At 38.1% G+C, this 21,227-nt stretch overlaps 1 protein-coding gene across 1 annotated transcript; it reads right to left on the reverse strand.

Annotated features, from left to right (window-relative positions):
- Positions 1 to 933: 933 nt before the first annotated feature.
- Positions 934 to 19,922, reverse strand: FGFR1OP (FGFR1 oncogene partner). Its single transcript, XM_026044752.1, has 12 exons — positions 19,833 to 19,922; positions 16,012 to 16,065; positions 14,822 to 14,876; positions 14,005 to 14,093; positions 12,676 to 12,810; positions 12,029 to 12,112; positions 6,351 to 6,568; positions 4,784 to 4,893; positions 4,203 to 4,271; positions 3,876 to 3,915; positions 3,141 to 3,234; positions 934 to 2,737 (listed from the first exon to the last, which is right to left on the reverse strand). The coding sequence occupies exons 1-12, from the start codon at positions 19,920 to 19,922 to the stop codon at positions 2,663 to 2,665; spliced, it is 1,113 nt and encodes a 370-aa protein (XP_025900537.1). The 3' UTR covers positions 934 to 2,662.
- Positions 19,923 to 21,227: the final 1,305 nt, after the last annotated feature.

Consider the following 21,227-nt stretch of genomic DNA (forward strand, 5'->3'; position numbering starts at 1 on the left):
AAGAGGGACATTCCCATCTATGAATTGACAACTAAAGTCCTGGTGGTTTGCAATGCATCGGGTCCTTCGGGGATGAACCTAATCTAAGAAATACTGAGCACCATGGTTTCAACCGTACAGCAAATCACACTTTCAAGAAGGTCAAACTTTTCAGTCATGTTTTAGTAACTCAACTGAACTAACACATCAAACAACAAACTGCCAATCRAGAGAGGATTTTGTTTTTCTTCCTCTGCTGACTCATAAACTATCCAGTAACTTAGGCTGATACCTGGAACCCTATAAAGGTTCAAAAAAGACTGAATGAATCAGCATCAAGATTTGTACAGTTCTTTGGGCTTAACAACCCCYGATATGAAACCAAAAAAGGAAAAAAAAAAAGAGAGGGAGAAAAAAAAGTACCCACACAGACCTAAAGAGAAGTCTCAATACCCATAGTGCTGGCTGCATTTCCTAACCCTTAACATTTTCAGTTCAAGGAGTCTCAAAAACACAGTTTAGCCAGCAGAGTAGCTTTATTTTACAATTTGAACTACTATATACAACTGAGTAAAAGCCCACAGGATAAACAGTATGGACACTTGCAACTTTTTGGTGTTTGCTTAAATTAGAGCCCAAGTGCAAGGTCTCCAATTAACCCCCAAGGTTACAACACTTTGCTGTTAACAAAAGTTATGTTAACACTTAAAATATCTAATCAGTTATTCAAAAGGCCACATCTTCAAATGCAGATAGGTATCATTTAATAAAGGTATCTTCTTTTGGTATAATAAACTGCCACAAACCATACAGCTAACAGATAATGGAACACTGTGTTTTCCCAGAGAYATGTAAAAAGCAGACAGGGCTCTCTACTGTTTCATCCACCTTAGAAATGTAATGTCATGAACACAAAGCTTCTCAAATGCTCATAATAGAAACACTCTTCAGACACACTGTTGCTCTTAAAAATCAAAACAAAAACTTGCACGTATCTCGAGGCACAGGTTCTCTCACACTTAAAGGATTCTATACACCAGGTGTGCCACATGTTACAGGATCTTCACTATTTGACGTCTAGGGCGCATCCACTTTGGGGGTGAGAAAAAAAAAAGTCTCTCCTCTGTGTTCTGCTGCTACAATATGGCACAAAGTAAATAAAAAAACCACCATGACTAAAACTTCATTGCTTTTTGCTGGCTATTTTGGGGGGCACATAAATAAAAGGCACGCTTTTGCTCTCCCCTTGCAAATGATCTAAGTACTGTACAAGACAGCTTTCCAGCACCGCTCCAGGCCTGCTGGCCCAGTGCAAAAAAGCTCTAAGTCTGCATCCAACACTAGCAGCAGCTCTTGTATATGCTTAACCAATGGCTTTAGTTTCGCATACTGCTTCTGAGATGGACATGGTGTGGTGAGAGGCTAACAGTTTTCTTGAAACAAGATTACAAAGTCTAAAAAAGCAATTAAGTCATTTCTATTCACTTACATGTGTATTTTCAGAAAGTGCTCATTTTGAAGTCTTGTTTCAGTATTACAAATGTCCATGACCTACATATTATGGCAGCGCCATGCACAACAGTATCGTTAGGAGCTGTCAATGTTTCCACTGCTGACCCTGTTTTTCAAGAGCATAATGAAGATAGAAAAAAGTTGCTCTTAGCKAGAATTTAGTGTGTACAGTGTCTTCAGTGGGCTATTTTTTACTATTTGGATTTTAATCTGTACTGTAGTCAGTCTGAAAACCAGAAGGTTAGTGGTTTCACACTTTCTGGCGCTCGTTCGCTTATTTTTACGTAACAAGGATTTTAAAGAATGAAAGTGAGCCGATAGCAAAGAGCTCTCAATAATAAAAGCTCCACAAACCGTCAGCTAAATCATCTTGGGTCTTTGTCCTGTCTTCAATGCTGTGCATTAATGACTCATGGATCCTTACACAATTACGTCTTACAATTTAGCAACTGTTAACCTTGACAAAACGATGAAACATAAAAACAGTTTAGGTCTTAACACCAATGGTCTGACAAACATATTTAAACAAGAATATTCAGAGTTAAGACTTATATGAAATTCAGCTCCTCTGAATAGATTTGTGAGTTTAGATGCTCTCAACTTGATATGCCTTTAAAAAGAAGAAGTCTTTCAGAAAATTCTGAAAAACAGCAGTTTCAAGTATGTCTGGAGCAATTAAGTACTCTGGTTAGATTTTCCATAAATTATGCAATCCATGCTGTCCCAACAAAACTGAGTTAACGCAAGTGTAAGCYGAAGCACTACCTCTGAAGGTTCTTGCTTTGGTTATCTTTAAAAAAAAATGCAGACTGTTACAATAACAGTGTAAGTTTGTAATAAAGTCACATGCTTCTGGGTAGATGTTCTCTTATAGACTGGATTATTATGCCCACTGCCAGCAGCAGGCATTCTGCTGGGAAAATCCAACTCCTGGTGTGAAAAGTTTGGCTGAATCAAACAAAAAAMTTATTCTGATATTAGATGCAAATAGGAACCCATGGTTTCATTTAGGTCGCGTGAAGAATATTTGAAAGCCCTCTCCACTGACAGTCTTTTTGAAACACAAGGCACAAATAGGGAGTGGACATTCCAGCAAAAAATGATTGTCTGAAATAAACAGTCCACAAGAGTCTTCCAATCCAACACAATGGGACATTTTTTCCATCCAGCCCTATGCGACATCTTCTAGATAATCTGCAGCATCACTTAACTGAGAAATGGTAAGGTCTTGCGTGATGTCTTCAAGCTGGAAGATAAAGGAAATTATGAATGAAATGAAATTCAGAAGTCWTACATTGAAACAGTAAGTATTGCTCTCCTCAGCCTTACAAAAAGCACCCCATCCTTTTGGGCTTAAAGCCTTATCTTTCAGAGGGATGGCAGCTCCTTCAGGAAAGGATTAGACAGGTCTTCAGATACAGGATGAGACATTCATGTGTTGAACACTAAACCACTCTCCAACACATTGCATATGCCTAGAAACAGATGGCAGACTGTTTTACTGAGCAATTCTTGTATTTTCAATTCTGAGTGTAAAAAAGCAGAATACAAATAGTACAATTCTAGCATCTAAGGAACTTATGACAAAGGCATACAGAAAGCTTACAGAAATTAGTATTAGAATATATATAAAATTTTAAGAATCATACTTTATCACTGGTATTCAAGTCTTCTGTTTCCACAGAAATTTCATCTATTTCTTCACCAATACTGATATCACTTTTTTCTGAGCGATGACTAGTACTAATGAGAAAGAAAAGCATAAAGGTAGAAAAAGGACTTTATTTTCAAACATAAAAGAATATTTCATATATTTATATTGGGCATTGGATGCGACTAGCTAGCAAGTTAAATATTAAGTAATTTTTGAAAAAGTCCACAACAAACAAGGATCTTTTACACAGATAAAGCCATGATCAAAATACTTATGATCAAAATACTTATGATCAAAATACTTATGATCAATTCTCAAGTCTGCAGAACAAATGCATTGTAAGGACAAGGCTCCTCAATATTTTATTACTGATTTATTGTTTTGAATAATCCAGCATAGATAACATCTACTGTCTAATAGCATTAAATAAACATTTAAACACTATTTACTATATGCTTCACAGAAAAAACAAAACAAAACAAAACAACACTTCCTTAAAAGGGCAACAACTTTACAGCATCTTACAATTAATACTATTTTAAGAAACTCACTACTACCTATGCAAAAACAATCTGTTGTTTTAATGGTAACTATTTGTACAAAAAAAACCACAAGTTTAAAGGAGTCTGGAGATGCAGAAGCTAAAATACTATGAAATAACTTGAGACATATGTTTCAGTATATGCTAATTATCTAAAAGCACTGTATTGCAATATTATTCATCTCTTACCTGTTGAAGTCATCAGCATACTCATCTTCATCTCCATTTCCTAAATAATTTTAAAGACGTGTTAAATCAGGCAAGTTTTCTCTTTAAAATCTGTTCCTGCACCACAATATAGAGTTTGATGGATAGCAATAGCTGGCAGGAGATTGAATTTATGATTGATATTAGTTCATCTCCATCTCTATTGCATAGCTAAAATGCTTTGAAATTCAACATATACTTTTAGTAGGTGGATTSCATTGCTAAAGACAAGGTTTAAATACTTGGCAGCTCTATTTTGAGACAAGAGTTAAAAATATGGGTGCCTATTTGTGCTTAGTAGTTACTTGCCTAATTCTAAAGATCCGAGTTTTGCATTCACTAAGCGCAGGTCTTTCAAAACAGAGTTTCTATTCAAATCTGTAACAAAACAMAAAGTATTCACAGCACAAAATTAGCTCAAGATTCGTTGAAAGTAAGACCCTACCTAACCATACCAATCAACCATTTATAACAAATATTCTTTCATAACAACCTTACATAATGTTTAATTATACTCTCATAATATTTTATTCCATCTTCAGGTCTAAACTTGCTAATACTGCAAGTATTTAAAGACATAAGTAAGGATATATAGGATCAGATTTTATAACATAGTAGTAAATATCCCTGAAGAACTTGCACAAAAAACRCAGGTTAATAATAAAAAAGACTAAGTTAACTTCATTTAAAAGAATAAACAGTAAAATTTTTGCTTCGCTGGAAAAAAATAGATATTTGATACTCCAAAACATAAGATACACCAGTGCATTTTTCACTATCACAAAGCACACACCAACCATAAGGGGGCCCAACACAGGCTACCTAGTCACAGTTATATCTGAGTGTGTAGCTCATTCCCTGCATTGGTCTAATTATATATGTGAACTCACCATCAGGGTCCTTTAGCAAAGGGGCGCTGGTCAGGGAGCTCCCACCGCTTTTTAAAGGTGGTGCATCAGAAAGAGATGCTAAACCTCCTGCTTTACTGGATTCCGTTTTCCTAAAACAAACCGACAAATAATACTCTACAGATCTTCAAAATAGAGAATAATTTTCTTTCCTATTATTCATAAGACTGTCGTGAAACTAGACAGCATTTTTTTCAGTAATAGAAGCAAGGAAAAAGGACTATTCATCCTGCAGTCTACAAAAATAACAGGTTGCTTGCTGGCCAAAGTGTGAAGCAAGACATTCAATGAGAAATTCATCTATGCAAAGACTTCTGTCAGCCTTCTTTCAGACAGGGCTCCTGCATCTTCCTCATCACCATTTCTTTTGAAATTAGTGGCTTCTTATCATCTACACTTGTAGATGGAGCCAAAAGAAGATTCAGACATAATTAAATTAAGCTAGTTTGTTTTACAATTAAAAGACTTCATGTGACAAACCTATTAACTCTAAGAACCTTCAGTCCATGCAATGAAAATACCTCTCAAAATTATAGCAAGATGGATCTCATCACCATCTATTAAAAGTTCACTTGGTTGCCATCCATTCCCTTCACACATTTGAAATGTCAAGCTCAAATATTACTTGCAAATAATGGATAAAGAAGCACTATCAAAAAGAAGTTCTATTAATAAGGAGAGGRAAAAAAAAGATCAACATCTGCACAATCAGTATTACCAGAACTACTGAAGTAGTGTAGCACTAGCACAAGTTTACATTTCTCTGCCTATCAGGATAGCTGCGGGGAAAAAAAAAGGACGTAAGAGGAGCTACTGTTGGATTGATTTTATTTTTTTCTGCAATTTCTTGTGGTAATCTATACTAAATTGGAGCAATCCTTATATTACTTGAGCACAGCAAAAGAAGATGATGAAATGATGTTTCAGCTTTTCTCAGCAGAGATACCCTGGATAAACTTCAAGAGATTTTTGAGTTATTGTAACAGAGCAGCTGCTGCTGCTGCACYGCACAGTTCTGCTATCCAGCTACGGTGCAGCTCAACCTCACAGCTTCTTCTTTCAAGTGGTATTTGTCAGTCCTCACCACGCCCCACAGAACAGGAATAAAATAAACAAAAAAAAAAACATTCTGCAGAAACCTCTGCAAAATTGACAAAAGCAGAAAGAATAATACTTTGCTGCAAAGCTGCCCACAGAAGGTGCTGCAATGTGAAGTGGCAAATCTCACATGTGAGGCAACGCTTTCCTCGTGCTCATGTCTATGAAGCCAGTACATGCATGTGTCATAGTGAAGTTTGGGGTTTTTTTGTGCTCCCAACAAAATCACACATATATCTAATGCTCCTTCCCTCACATTTTTCCTCTCTTTAGAGCTGACTACAAGGGCAGCTTCACTGTGGAAAAGCAGCACAGGGGTGTGTGCACCTCAGACATGTTCTTTCCACCAAAGAACAGGCYGGGAACACGATACATTTCACATGGTGCCCTGCAAAGAGAGGCACGTTTGTCACTCATGGCGCACAGTAACCRCAGTACCCAGGGAACTTACCAGCCGTAAGTTCTTTCTGGTTTGGGTATGGGATCATCAAAAAAAGAATCTCCCTCTGCATCATCCTCATCCACACCCAGATCGTTTTTTTCTTTGGTATTTAAGTCTTTGTTTTGTAGTTGAGGATCTAACTTGGTTTCATTAGGCAGAAAATGGATGCTACTTTTGGTGGCGTCCCCCGACGAGACACTTGTGTCGCTTTGAGTGGTTTCAGCAACCTTGAACAAATACAGAAAAACACTAACTGAAAAGAAAGTAATTTCTCTTAAATAACTCACATACACTGTTTTTTTTAAAAATACTCTAAGCAGCATTATATATATATATACACACACGTACAGAGCATATATTTACACAGATATATGCATATACACATATGCATACCACATCATTTTTTTTTAAAGTTAGCATTTCAATTTTATTAGCATGTACTAATCAGGAATTACATAACAGAAAATCATTTTGTCACCTGAAAAAAATAAATATTCTCTGTTGTTGCTATCATTTTTTGAAAGTTGTTGTGTTGAACCTCTGCATAACTGTGTTAGATATCATCTCTATTATAAAAATAGCCAGTTTTGAAGGATGTAGATCAAAGAATTAACATATAAACTCTGATTCTTGCCTCCTATAYATTCTACAAAATGGAAGTTAAATGACGTGTGGAATGTATTAACAACACTATTTAGTAGTGTGACTTCTCTATAAACAAATCTTGTCGCTTAAGTGAGTCACTAACACATTCAATGTGCTTTCAAAAATATCTTCAATGTCAGGGGAAGAGATAACACTATTGCATTTTCAGTAGGAATGCAATTACAAATTGCATATGTGAGAAGGTTTAGAATGGACTCTGTCACACAGAATCAAGCAGTGGTTTGGCACTGTTTGTTTGTGCTTTTTGATAGACCTGTTGCTTCTGTGAATGAAAATCACACCTCAGTGGGAATCCCTGCAATATAACATAAGGTTCTAAGTGGTGAGCATCAGAGGACTGCAATTAGTTCCACTTTTTGCCCTCCAAACACTACAAACAAATCATATAAATAGGATATTTGAAAAAGTAGTTAGCTTTCAGTCTGCGCAACATGCTGATAGCCCTGGCCCACAGATGCTTGAAAGCACAATTCTATACATTGACCTTATGATCAAGTAACATATCTGAAGTTATACAAGTCGTATCTGTATAAAACACTGTGGCCCTAGTAAGAACATTTCGCTAATCAATTTGCTGTGAYAAAATGGATTTCTTTTTTCTTTTTGGAACACCAGCTTATTGCTAACTAAACAAACAGTAAGAAAATATCTTCTTCCACAGTTTAAAACTAAGTCAAAGATTTCACAAAAACATTTTTGTGCATCAAGAATAGCAGCATTTTTGASAGAAAACCAACAATAGCACTGATTAATCAATGCAGCCAATATACAATGATAGCCAACACTGGACACATCAATGTTTTTCTTTATCAGTCATCATCTTTTGTTCTAAAGACCAAAGGAAGATTTTCAAACCATAGGCCATAGAAGTTGAGAGGCCTCCCAACATCATCTTACCTCAGTCACGAGCCATAGAACCATATTTAATTGCTGACAGCAACTTGTTTTTTCCATAGAAAGAAAGTGTTTATAAATTTCACAGTATTTTAACTCCCCACCCTAAAAGAATAGAACTGTTGCCAGTAAATGCTCAGGGCTGTGCTGACAGGCTGCCTAGTGCAGCCCTGCCGAGACACTGCTGCTCTGTCCCGGGCCCTGGAAGGAGCGAGCTGCTGCTATCCCCTGAGAAGCTGGGGGCCAAGTTCATCTTAAAGCTGTGCTCATGTAAAATGCCAACTTGCCAACTGTAGCCATTGCTTAACCATGGCCAAGGGGTCAAAGAAAAACATGCCTACCCTGCCTCTCAGCCTGGTGCTGTTAATAAGGCAAGTGAAAGTGTGGTTTCACACATGCACTTAGAGAAATATAACTATGCAGCTCTCAAGAGCTGTGGTCTTGGTCTCTCCTGCCTGCTCCCTTCTACATTGCATGCGTTGCTTGCAGAGCCACGGCAGAAGCCAACTTAGCTCACAGACTTGCTGGAAAACTGCCAGAGTGTCTCAAGTTTCATTCAGAAAGTCTGTCCTGTTCAGATAACTCATGCCAGTCAGGACCAGCTGTATATTCCTCCTCCTCTGTTATTTTTAGCATAAGTCTATTACATGGACAGAAATATTTTACTGAATCCTCCATGAATATGTATTATGAAAAGGATTTTGACGATGTATTCATCTATTTAAACATGTAACAGAATTTAGGTCTTCTGGGTAGAAAGAGTATAAATCCCAACTTAACATTGCTTGCTGGAAACTGCATTCTACCTAGAAATTCATCACAAGATCCTAACGGGAAGTGGGACGTAACTGGAAGTGTTCTCATGGCCATATCACCTGCAGCTGCAGCTGCATGCCAGTAATGCAGCTCCTAAGGGTCGTGCTCTGGCTATGCCCAACATTCTCCTTGAAGAGGAAATATGATGAATGATGAATGACCTCTCACCGTACGTGACGCTTCCGTCTCAGAAGATGCTTCCTATTGAGCAATTTTGAGCAAAGAGACAAAGCTCTGAATTGCCTTCTTGAAGGCTGTCTGGCCAAGTGCAACCACTGACAAATGGATAGAAGTTTTTTCTCAACTGCATTGCAAAAAAGCTTAATGAAGCACAGGCACACAAGAATAAAATTCTTAGGAGACATCAGAGGTTTGCCCAGCTTGAGACACACACATACACACAAAAGTCAAACTACACTGAATTCATGAACCTTTGAAACTACTTTTTTTCCCCTCCCCTAACCAAATTCTTATTTGTTAGGAGAAGCCATGTAGCAAACACCTAATTCTTCTCTCCCTAATATACCTACTCCAAATTAAGTTATTCAAACCTGACCATGAAAGGCAGAATATGCAAGGGAGCTTGGAAAGCCTATGGTCTCTAAATTGTACTTAGCTAATCCAGCACCCTATTAAGAGAGAAGTATGAGCCCAGCTACATCCATTCAGGCAAAAGTATTACTAACATTGACCTTTAATTAATATTAGCATTGAGATGTTTTAAAAGTGTGTTGCCAACCAAGTGTTTTTCCCCAAAGCAGAGTTTAAGGGGTTAGAATATTCACTTGAAGGTCAGTTGTTACAGAAATACCAGCTGCCTACAGTACATTACCATGCTCCGTAATTACTGAAGTAACTTAACTTGAAATCAAATTTCCTTTTCTAGTTGCGTCATTCTCAGATCACAGACTGGTTGAGGTTGAAAGGGACCTCTAGAGATCATCCAGTCCAAATTGTGGGCTGAAAATCAAGCTGTCTTTTTTTTTTTTAATCCTTATGACTCCCTCTCCCAAAGGAGCCAGCTTAAAAAAAAAAAAAAAAAAAAAAAAGAGCCAGCTAACAACCAGCCCAATCCAATACTATTTTTCTCAGCTTTTATTAGTGATTTAGGAAGCTTTCAAGTTATTTCCAATAACATAAAAAAGAGATATTAAAACATTTGATGTTGTCAAATTAGATTAATAATTTGAACAAACTTTAGCACTCCGATCACTTTTTGCTGGAGGTGGTGAGTAGTCAGCATCTTATGGAAAAGAGTCCATTATGTCCTTTTCTGTGCCCCACATTTCCTAATAACTCCTAAACCTGTTCATCAGTTCCAGGCTAAATAATGGGGTATTGGAGGTCTGGAGGATATTACCTCCTACAGACTTCGTGTAGGCAGGAAATGATTGAAATTACACATTTTATTTTTCTTTAAATCAACATGTATTTCCTGAACATTAGCATAATTTTACGGTTGTACAACACCCCCTTCTGGCCTCCTCTCCTGTTGAGTTCTGAACACAGGACACCTAGACAGTTACATAAATATACAAGTACACAAAAAAAGTTGGCAAGTACTTAATAAGCATGGTAGTGATAAGCATGCCAAATCCTATTCTATCATTTTATTTTATCATGAAAAAAAAATCATGTTTTAAACAAGCACAGAATTTCTAATCTCTCTCTCTCTTTTTTTTTTTTTTTTTTTTTTTTTTTTTTTAATTTGGATAGCCAGAAATGCATTTAAAAAAAAATCTTCAAACTGGTAGAAATAGCTAATTAGTTTCTTGATATGAACCCTGGGTAGGCATTTTTACTCAATATGCTAGCATTTTTCTCATTTTTGCTCAGACTTTTTTTTTTTTTTTTTGCTATTTGGCTGCAATGACAAAACTCACCCTACTCCAGTAAAATGCAAATAACTGAGAAAGTTATTTAATTAGGACAATCTTTTACAGTCGACTTATACTGGATACTGCATCCAGTATAGTCGGATTGGTGTATCCACTACATTACTAGGATGAATTTTTCATAGCAGCCCATTTATTAGGGTGAAAGTCTGTCTTCTGTTATACCTGATAGACAAGAAAGGGAAAAGAAAATGCAGAAAACCAAAACCCAGCAACATGCATTTCACCTGCTTTGATGTAGAAAAGTAGTTAAACTGCAACTACAGACATGCAAAAAGAGTGCCTCCTATCAATCAACTTTTTCAAATAAAGCAATTTTAAATTCACTGTATTTTTCAACATGGAGTTTGATTATAAAGTTTTGCTAAAGCTGCAGTGGACTTAAACAAGATGTTCCAACTGAACAACTTCTGCTATCRGAGCATCTCAATCCTTCCTGTCAATCCTTTCCTGTGAAAGCTGCTCATTTCTTTAATCTGCTGTGAACCAGAATTCACTGTATTATTGTCTGTTTAAGCTTAGCTTTATTTTACCATACAGAAAATAACTCTAAGTTCCTATTAGCTTGTAGTAGTTATGGGAGGAATCAACTGTTATACAGTATGATTCTCAAAAGAGTTGTATATAAAACACAGAACATAATCCAGGAAGTTAAAACATTACTTAAATTTTTCAATATTGTATTCCTGGAAGTTGGAATAAAAACAAAGTTAAATCAAGTTTTAGCACATCTAAATCATGAAGGAAAACCATCTTAATAAAGGAGAAGCAAGCAGTCTAACTTGGGATGAACACAGACTTTTATAATAGCTACAAGTTTTTCCAGCATTAAATGCAAAGAACGTTTCTCATCACTTCAGCCAAATATATATAAATTTATACCAGTCTCAGTAATTACTAACAGCATCTTACCAGGAGCACACAAAAATACCAATGTTCTGCCTATGAATCACCATCTGCATCCAACTTTTCATAAATACGCTGAACTACTCAAGTCAACTTTCATAAGTTCATATTAGAACAATAAAAGATGTTTATAAAATTCAAACTATTTATAAAAGAGAGCCTACAGTTTCATGTGTAAAAAACACTGCACACACATTATGGCTTCTACTTCCATAATTAAAAAAATCCCTAAAAATATACATCATAGCTACAGCAAAACAACGTTAGAGCTTAAGCATACACATTTAAAACACTAATTTATATGAAAAAAACAAACTACTATTTAGACTTAGCCTGTTCCTGGTAACAAGTTTCCAAATATTTGGCTAAAAAGTATGCACCTCAAACCAGTTGAGAATAAGGACTGAAAGCAATTGTTGCTAAGCAAATGGCTTCACATCTGCAGTTCCCTCAGAGCTGGATCTTTCCAATGACACTACCTAGCTTTCTCATGCTGGAAAGCAGCCTTACCTTACTCGGTACAGGCTGTGAACCTGATCTTCCATCAGATGATCTTGATGAAGGGCACACACCATCACTTAGAACTGCAGCCACCTAAAAGGTTTCACAAAAGCACTGAATAAAAGTACACAGAATTGGAGCATAACACCATTCGATAAAAAACAAAATGATCATTCCTGCACAGGCAACATGCAAACTGTGACACTGTGCTGCTACATTTAGGAAGTCTTTGATAACTACTTTTGAAATTAAACTTTGGCTGAAGTATCATATACAACTTACAAGGGCTGGATTTGCTTTAAAATCACAGTCACGACAGAGGTTAATCAAACGTTATTTGATGAATAAAAGCAGCCGTGGTCACTAACTGCAGCTGTGGTCACTGCCTTCCAGCTTTGTGACCTAGCATGCTAAAGGCTTTCCTATTATACTAATCTACTTTTATTGCAAAGATTTGAAACAATTTAATACAATAGCTCAAATGTTCATAGTCTCCATATTTTACATCAAAAGCTATCTTATATTCTGTAAATATTAGAGCATCTTATTATTCAAAAAAATGAAATGCAAGAGATGACAAAGAACAAAATTATATTTATGAAGAAAAATTAAAAATATGAATAAAGAAAGGAATTCCACATCTTAACAGTACTCACTTCTCCAGTGCCTGAAATCTTTTTCTGCTGACATTTTCTAACAACCTCCAACAATAGGGGACCACCCACAGTACCTTCTGCTTCTAGAATTCCCAAATCTCGAGCTAAGTTTTCTCGACCATCAAGGCCATTGAGCTAGGAAAAAACAAACAAACAAACCCATAGAAATAACTATCAGAAAACACAATATATTTTGTAATAAAATATCTAAAGTTTTTTGATTTTATTTAATACTATAACAATCTAAAAATAATTAAGATTTACTGTCGTGTGTGGAATAAAGTATTAACGGCTTCTCGCATCATTTAGTCCTACATACATGAATTTATCATAATTATCCAAGGTTCTTTTAAATATACAAGTACTCATCATGACCATGTTTTAGTATTTAAAGATTTACATTATCCAATTATCTCAGCCTACAACATTTAAAAGTGAATCTTTTAATCTTTATCAAAGGATAAAAAATATATGGGATTATATAAATTTAAGTCCCGCAAAAGAAACACGAGCTTCTGAAAAACAGTAAAGTCCATTCATAGACCGTATTTCTTAATTGTTTTAATCCATGCTCAATGGATTTCCCTGGTCATTTTTTAAAATTGAAGATCAATATCCAAACCAAATGAAAATACATAAAAATGTTCAAATAAGCAGTCAATTGATTTAACAGAGTTGGATTTTTAACAAGTTAAATTATTTAAACTGACTAAGAATAAAAAAAAGAACATTCAACTGGCAAAGAGACTTTCAGTTAAATGAAACAGATTCTTTCTAATCAAAAGGTTAACAGGAAAATTTTCACAAGGTAAAAAGAGAAAAGCGCACACATCCTTTTATGAAAAAAACACTAATATAATAATATCAATACCATAAGCCTAAAAGAAATTGCATTTGTCATATGTACTTGTATTTTTTTGCAAGTGATTTTTTTGCAAGAATACTCATTGACATTATTTCAGTCTTTGTTCAACAATAACCTAATAACATCACACAGTAAAATTATTAGTTAAAAAAAAGCAGCAAGCTGCAGGTGTTTCCATTTTTTTGTCTTATAGAGACCATTTATGATTTCACAAAACGTAAATTTCATTCAAATTTGACATTTTTTCAAGCAGTCATTTTTGAAAAGGCAATAATCATTCATACTGGCACATTTTCCGGGAGAATGTCTCTCTATTGCAATGTGTACCATTTACAAACCGAATACCAAAGATCATGTAGAATAAACGCAAGTAGCTTAAAAGCAAAACAAAAATAGTTCTGTAATCATTGTCATCCACTGCAAACAATCAGTCTAGTGTACAGTGAAAACAGCAACTTTCTTACTGTGCTTGATTCCGGCTGAAAAACAGCCAATGTAAAATCGAGATTGAAATAACGTAGAAATTCTGCAACAAGGCCAGCTACCAAGCGACCTAGAAAGGAAATGGGAAAAGTAAATACATACTGGGCAGAATCTAGTCTTACCTCAAAGATCTAACGTTTATGTGGTTGCAGCTTGCTAAACATCTAAGTGATGTTTGTAGGAGTGTGTRCTTCAGGGTGCACATCTACACTGAACCAAAATGCTTCCCAGCTGCAAGTTCACACTAGTCCAGTTAATGATTTGTGTACCTTTCCTAACTCAGATCAGCAAACTGCCAAACATAAATTAAAGCCATCAAATGTAAATTATTTAATCCGGGAATATTTCAGGAGCAACAATTGAGGTTGCTAAAAAAATAAATAATTTTTTTTTAAAAAGGCTTTTTTTTCAATAATTACTGATCTATTTTAAAATATTTCAACATCTATCCTATGCTTGCTTTCAGTTTACAATCTCTTTTCATAGCTTATTGTTTCTGTTGGTCTAGAATGGGTTTACTGAGCACAATCATAATTCATCATCAAATGCTTTAGTTATAGCATTCGATTTAGATGATTAGTTTAGCTAGTCCTCTTAGTTACAAACATAGCAATTTCATCCGTATCAACTACAAAAATCTACAACACCTATTCTGAAAGATGTAACATTTATTTGACAGGAACAGGAGCACAGTTTAGGTCATGAGAACTGTAATGCTAATACAATATTCAAAGGTTTAATTCTCTCATCTCTTTTTTCTTTATTCTTGAGGGATGGAATAAACAAGAAAGTGCTTACCATCCTTTGTACTCAAGAAGTTTTTCAAGCTTTCATTCACAAGAGGTGTTTTGTTCTGTTTAAAAAAAAAAAAAAAAGAAAGAAAAGGTAGATAACCCTTATAGCATAAAGAAATAATAATAATTTAAAAAAGAAAAAAAAAAACACTGCAAAGGATTCTATTTGATCCCTGACATGTAATTCACTTCAGCTAAGATTTACCTTTGTGTTAACTCTACTACCTATAATTAAAAGCTGCAGAGTGACATATTTATAGGGGCAAACTGAGACTGTCTCAGTATTTCTATTGTCAAAGCTGCAGAGCTAGAAGATTTGTACTCAAATTCTTGACAGCATCCTGRATTAAAAAAAATAAACTATGCAGTTAATTTGCCAAACTACTCTAGTCAGGTTTATTTTAGAAAACTTGATCCTCTTTTCTTTAAATAAGTGTGGACAAAGTGTGGACTATGCAAATTAGCAGACAGGGTGGACTATACAAATTAGCAGCTCTCATATTAGTACTAATCTTCTATTGATTAAAAGAACTTCCACAATATTATGAAACTGTTTTTCCTCCCTTATTAGATTTGTCAGTTTTCCATTCTCTCACTTTTCCCTGTAGAGGCACAGCTAGCTAAGTGCCACCAAGAAGCTGGGAGAAGCAGGGGCGAGGGAAACAAAATTAGCACCAAGATCGCACAGCAGTACTGTTATTTAATCATGGTATCATATACATTCAAAGTTGGCATATTGTCACAACATCCATATGTAGGTCATCACTACAACTTAACAGATACTTATAAAAAAATATGCTAAAGGCATGAGCATACTTGACAAGCCCCTCCCCTGCCCTGGATATACTTCTTGAAACAAGCCACTGTAATATTTTTTATTTCAAAATTCTTTAATCTGTTTTGGTAAGATTTTGATCTATCAACTGGAAATATTTTTAAAAAAATTTTTGGAGAAAATAAATATATTTGATTATTCTGATCAATTGGATAGAAGCCATATATAAAAATCTCAGAAACAGTTACCTAGATCCACGGCTTTAAAAGGCTGGTAACAATTCCTATTTTCTATCATTCTAAATATGAGAAAACCTCACTACAAAAAGCGCTATGTCTTACACAGCAATAATACATCATGACTATTATTTTTTACACAAAGCACTGACAAGAAGCTGAAACKGAAAAACACTTTCTTACCTCTACTTTCTCCTGCTCTTCTAGCGCCAAAAAAACAGCTGCTCGCAGCTCTGCCTGCCAAATAAAGGTTTCCATAAGCACAAATTCCAGCAGAATGCAAACTGCCAGCAAACAGCTTAATTGCCATTTCTTTCTCTTGTTTCTCTTCAAGCAACACGGCACTGACTGGAGAGCAAATAGGACATTTAAAACTACAACATGACTGGGGACATTTAAAACAGGCAACATGACTGGGGGCTGAAAAAAGAAGAACTTTCAGCCTGAAAAGCAATAAATAGGAGGAAAAAAACAAGCCTGAGGTATATAAAGCTTACTGCATTATTACTGCACTCACAGAAAGATACCAAGCTACCTATGTTGTCTCTTTTTTGTTTCCTAGAGCTGGAAATACAGTTCTTGAAGGCCATTTTGAAACTGCTACCCTTCAAACTCCTACCCTYCATTTACAATTCTTTGAGGAATTATATACAAATAGCATATGATAATACTTCAAAAATATATTAAAATATACAAATTACTATAATTTCTTGTCAGATCACAGAATCACAGAATCGTTAAGGTTGGAAGGGACCTCTAGAGATCATCTAGTCCAACCTTCCTGCTCAAGTAGGCACGATCATACTTGAAGAAACACAATTTCACATGGAAAAGACAGCAGAGTTCAAAGCACTTGAATAWTCTGTAATGATGTTTTACCTAACAGCTTTGTATATCTTAATTTCAAGAATTCTATTTCTTCTAAGGCGTTTTGAATATTTCAAGTTAAGACTCGTCATCCTTCTTCTAAGCTTCAGTGTCKCTCCTTCTTTCACTGAGCATTCCAAATGGACAACATACATTATATTTGACGAAGAAACCGGCCACTTGAAACAACACCTAGATAGACAAATTCTGGCCAGGGGATGGATACACTGTAGCAGTGAACTATAAAAGTCAGCACTAGTGTGTATACTAGTTTTCCCAAGACTAAACAAGGAACTAGAATGTTTTTATAGAAAGTATAATACGCATTAATAAGCTTTAAAGACTGTTTGAAGAGTACTCAAATTTCCTCATGTATATTAGGAAAAATAACTAAGCTTGTATTGCCCTATAACTGTTCCACAAAATAATCAAAAAATAAAACAAAACAAAAAAAACCCCACACTATTCAGAGAAGAAACAAACAAAAACCCTATTTTTTTCTTCTTTTTTAACAGAAGACTTGTCTTAGAATAGCTTTTTTTAAAAAAACACATAATAAAAGATTTCTCAGAGCAAGTAAAAATTTATTACAATTGTACACTATTACACAGCAGTTCAATTTTGCTGGGGGTAYAGCATTCAATCAGCAAACTGTTATATGCTGTTAATACAAATATTATTAATATTACTCTCACAAAATTAATTTATCATTAACTTCGATACCACCATCTAACAACTTTGATTTAATGGATTTTCTTTCAGTAAGAAAAACTTTAAATGATTACAAAACTAGCTTTTCCATCGATGCCACCAAAGTTCAATACACTTACGCAAGAGAGGAAGAAGATTAAACCAAGCAGTAGCTGCCATCCTGGAATGCAAAGTCTGACCTGTCTGAGATGTTGGAGCAATATCATAGTTGACATTCACTGAGACATTTTGCCTCATTTGTCTCCTCCACCTCTCCAGATCCCAACCCAGTGGCATTTAAATGCAGACTGAAATACAGTCTTTCCCTTTTTTATCTGTCTGATGGCTGGATGACAATTTTTCCCAGATGTTGCCATTCCCCATGATTAGTGGGTTCTCTTTGGATGTCTATTCTTGTCAGGACTTTATTAGCAAAAGACAACACTACTGATACCTACTGCAGTATCTAGAACACCAYCCTGCAGCCTGTCCCTGGGTATCAGCTCTCCACTTGGTCCTTCAACCCTGTGTGCATCATGATGAATTGAAAATTAAGCATTCCTGTACTGTGACCATAAGAAAAAGCTATTCCAACATATTTGGAGGTCATAGCACAAGACATACCCAAAATATGATCTGACAGTAGTTTTTGACACAGAGTCATACACTTGAATCTGTAAAACTAAAGCAGTAATTCTCAAGTTCTTGATAAAGAAAGTTTAAAAAAAAAAAAAAAAAAAAAAAAAAAACACCTCTGGGGCCAAAAGTGCAATGTTAAAATGGCACAAGTCACACAACTTGAACATCAATAGAGACTGAAACCAACATTATCGGGTATGGTCAAAGCAACCTACCCTCAGAAGCACTAGATACAAGTGCTTAAATGATTGCAATTAAATCATTTACCTGATTTACCTGGCGTTTCTACCTCTCCTGTGTTATTGGTTCTAATGCATTTTGAGGGTTTGCATTTGCCTTAGTCATGTTTCCATCGGGCCCCAGCTCCATCTGTGCTCCACAGGACTGGAATCTGCTCTTGCTCATCACCATGCTCCACACTGCCCCATTCTGACTAACACTTTCCAACACAGCTCAAACACCTTTTAAAGGCTTTTATTCACAGTCAGTAAACCAGGCCAAACCTTGGTCTTCAATTCCTCACCCATACCCTAAAACATCAGCACTAACACTGTTTTGCAGACAGAGCCAGATATGGACAAATGCACTGACAGTGCGTATAGCACAGTACTATCATTCTTGCATCCAGCAGAGGAGCAGCCTTTCCTGTCCTTTGGAAAGTACTTATTCCCTTCCATCCCTTGGAAGCTTGAGTAGGCAAGAGCTCTTACCAGCAACGCAGCCATTTGTGTTCACTGACTTGCTAAAATCTAACCTAGAATCTAACAAAATATCCCATGACTTTAAAGGGAGTGACTTTGTATTTTTTTTGTATATATACTCACACTGAGATACTCTAATTCCCACCAGCTGTTTTAGTCATAAAACTGTTCTTGAAATGCCAATGATAATCCACCCCTTGAAATATTTGAAGCAGCATTTTAGGGGGAAAAAATATCTGTAATTTGAAATTCAATCTTCATTTCCCTCCCAGCTCAGAACAGGGTCCAGCTGCTCGTTGCTTTTAGATCTCTTTGCTAGACACAACAGCTAATGCCAAAACAAGAATCCTTAGAAGCAGCTTTCATACCCTTGCAACAGGCTACCCTATAGGCATAGAAGCAATTATGACAGAGAAAGTCTTACAAATCCACCCTTCATACAACTTCTTAACACAGCAGTATTTGTGCCCTGCAGCTAGGCAGCATCCCTAAGCATTTCCCTGGATAAGCAGACCTTCCAAGACAGCTTGAGCTCACCCATACACCGTCACGGATTCTCAGTTTCATTTTTCAGTGACGACTTTTCACAGGGACGGGTGGGAAACCCGGTCGACTCCACGCAACGGGACCGGGCGGCTGGGCGCCTGCGGCGGCTCCAGCAGCAGCCGAGGAGCCGGGACACAAGGCTCCGTGCAGCGGCCGCGCGCTCCCCTCGCGCTCCGGGAAACCCGGTCGACTCCACGCAACGGGACCGGGCGGCTGGGCGCCTGCGGCGGCTCCAGCAGCAGCCGAGGAGCCGGGACACAAGGCTCCGTGCGGCGGCCGCGCGCTCCCCTCGCGCTCCCCTCGCGCTCCCGCTCCCGCCGCGGCGCTTTCGCCGGCGCTGCCGCCCCAGCTCCAGCTCCAGCTCCGCCGGGCTGGGCGGGCGGCGGTCCCGGCTCGCGCCAGGCCGCGGTGCCGGCACAGGCCCTGCCGGCAGCAGCGGGCACGAAGCGCCGGCTCCTCCCCGCAGCGCGCGGCCGTTAACGGCCGCTGGCGCCGGCCAGGGCTCTTCCCCGCTCCGCAAGGTGCCCGCGCCAAGGAGAGGCCCCGTTCGCTGCCGCGCACCTTGATCTTATTGAGCACCCCGGTGCTCTCCAGCGTCTGCACCAGCAGGTCCCGCAGCTCCGTGTCCTCCTCCGCCGCCGCGCCCGCCATCTTGCTTCTCCCTGACAACCGCCCAAACTGCGCTARCGGCAGCCCCAGCGCGGCACATTCGTCCCCGCGGCACAGCGAGGCGCCGGCGCAGCCCCGGGACCGACGAAACGCGTCGCGGCCGCCCGGTGCTCGCCGCCGGTAGTGGCGCTGAGGAGAACGCCGAGAAGCCGCGTGCACGCAGCGGCCCTCCAGCTGCGGCGCCTCGAAAGTGCGGCGGCGAACAGGCAGCGCGGCGGCCGGCGCCACGGCCGGCGGGCGGGAGGTTTGAAGCGCGCGGCGGCGCTAACGGCCGAGCGGGACCGTTAATGTCGCCACGGCGGAGCCGGGAGCCGCTCTTCCCGCCGCCTSCTCAACGTGTGCGTGTGTGAGCAGGGAGGCGCTGAAGGCGCCTGGAGAAGCGCTGCACYCTCCTCCTCTCCCTTCCCGCTTCGGTAGAGAGGAAAAAGCAGTTCCCGACCTCTGCGGGGAAGGAGGGAGGGACAATTTTCCTTAGAGTGGTAGTGGGCTGAGGGAGATTCCGGAAAGCACAATCTCCGTTCAGCACGAGCAAAGTGAGGACTGAAAAGGGTTTAAAACATGACAACAATATTCATTTTACAACCGGTATGTTATGTTAAGAGCGCCAGGCAGTGCTTTGGTAACGAGCCGCCTACGCTGTCATATCTTAAAAATGATAACAAACCTTTCTGGGATTCAGTGCTTTATTTGCAGGACTGTACGTTGATTTGAGGAAAAAGCCTTTTTTTTTTTTTTTTTTTTTTTACTTTTTTTTTTCAGATTGAACACCATCTGAGCCTTCTGTGATTTTTCTTGAAGAGAACTCAATTATACAATGAAGCATTTCAGAAGTTATGAAAGTTTAAAGCGTGCAAGTGTTCCTCGCAGATGAAGTATGCTAAGGGTATCGTTGGCGGTTTCAAAAGCACACGGCAGGTGGCACTAATTCATCAGTGATGTCTTAAAATGCCGGTCTATGCAGGTAAGGCAGGTGTCACTAGGGCTGCCCTGTTTCTAGCACAACTTCTGCAGGCACGCAGCATCCCCGAGCGCATTTCCACAGCTGCGTGGAGAACGCAGCACTACACTGGAAAACCTCAAACCTTGGGAACACTGGCAATCTCTCACTGCAGTGCACAACTTTCTTAAAGAAAACCTGGCACTTTTAAAGCAAAATGGTAATAATAAATGAAGTTTAGATCAAGCTTTTCAGAACCCCACTAGAAGCAAAACATTACTGCGGAAACATAATGCCTGCTATACTCAGGATCTTTATTCATCTTTTATTGGCAAAAATGGACAGAAACA

Source organism: Nothoprocta perdicaria, unplaced genomic scaffold (genome assembly GCF_003342845.1).
Source record: "Nothoprocta perdicaria isolate Ctin4 unplaced genomic scaffold, notPer1 scaffold_38, whole genome shotgun sequence".
In the NCBI taxonomy this organism is placed as follows: Eukaryota; Metazoa; Chordata; class Aves; order Tinamiformes; family Tinamidae; genus Nothoprocta; species Nothoprocta perdicaria.

Excerpts from the sequence above, each read along its gene's own strand:
- FGFR1OP (XM_026044752.1), bottom strand. The coding sequence starts at position 19,922 with ATGGCGGGCGCGGCGGCGGAGGAGGACACGGAGCTGCGGGACCTGCTG. Across the intron at positions 12,811-14,004 it reads TTCAGCCGGAATCAAGCACA|CTCAATGGCCTTGATGGTCG; the intron begins GTAAGAAAGTTG and ends GTTTTTTCCTAG. Across the intron at positions 3,235-3,875 it reads TATGCTGATGACTTCAACAG|TACTAGTCATCGCTCAGAAA; the intron begins GTAAGAGATGAA and ends CTTTCTCATTAG.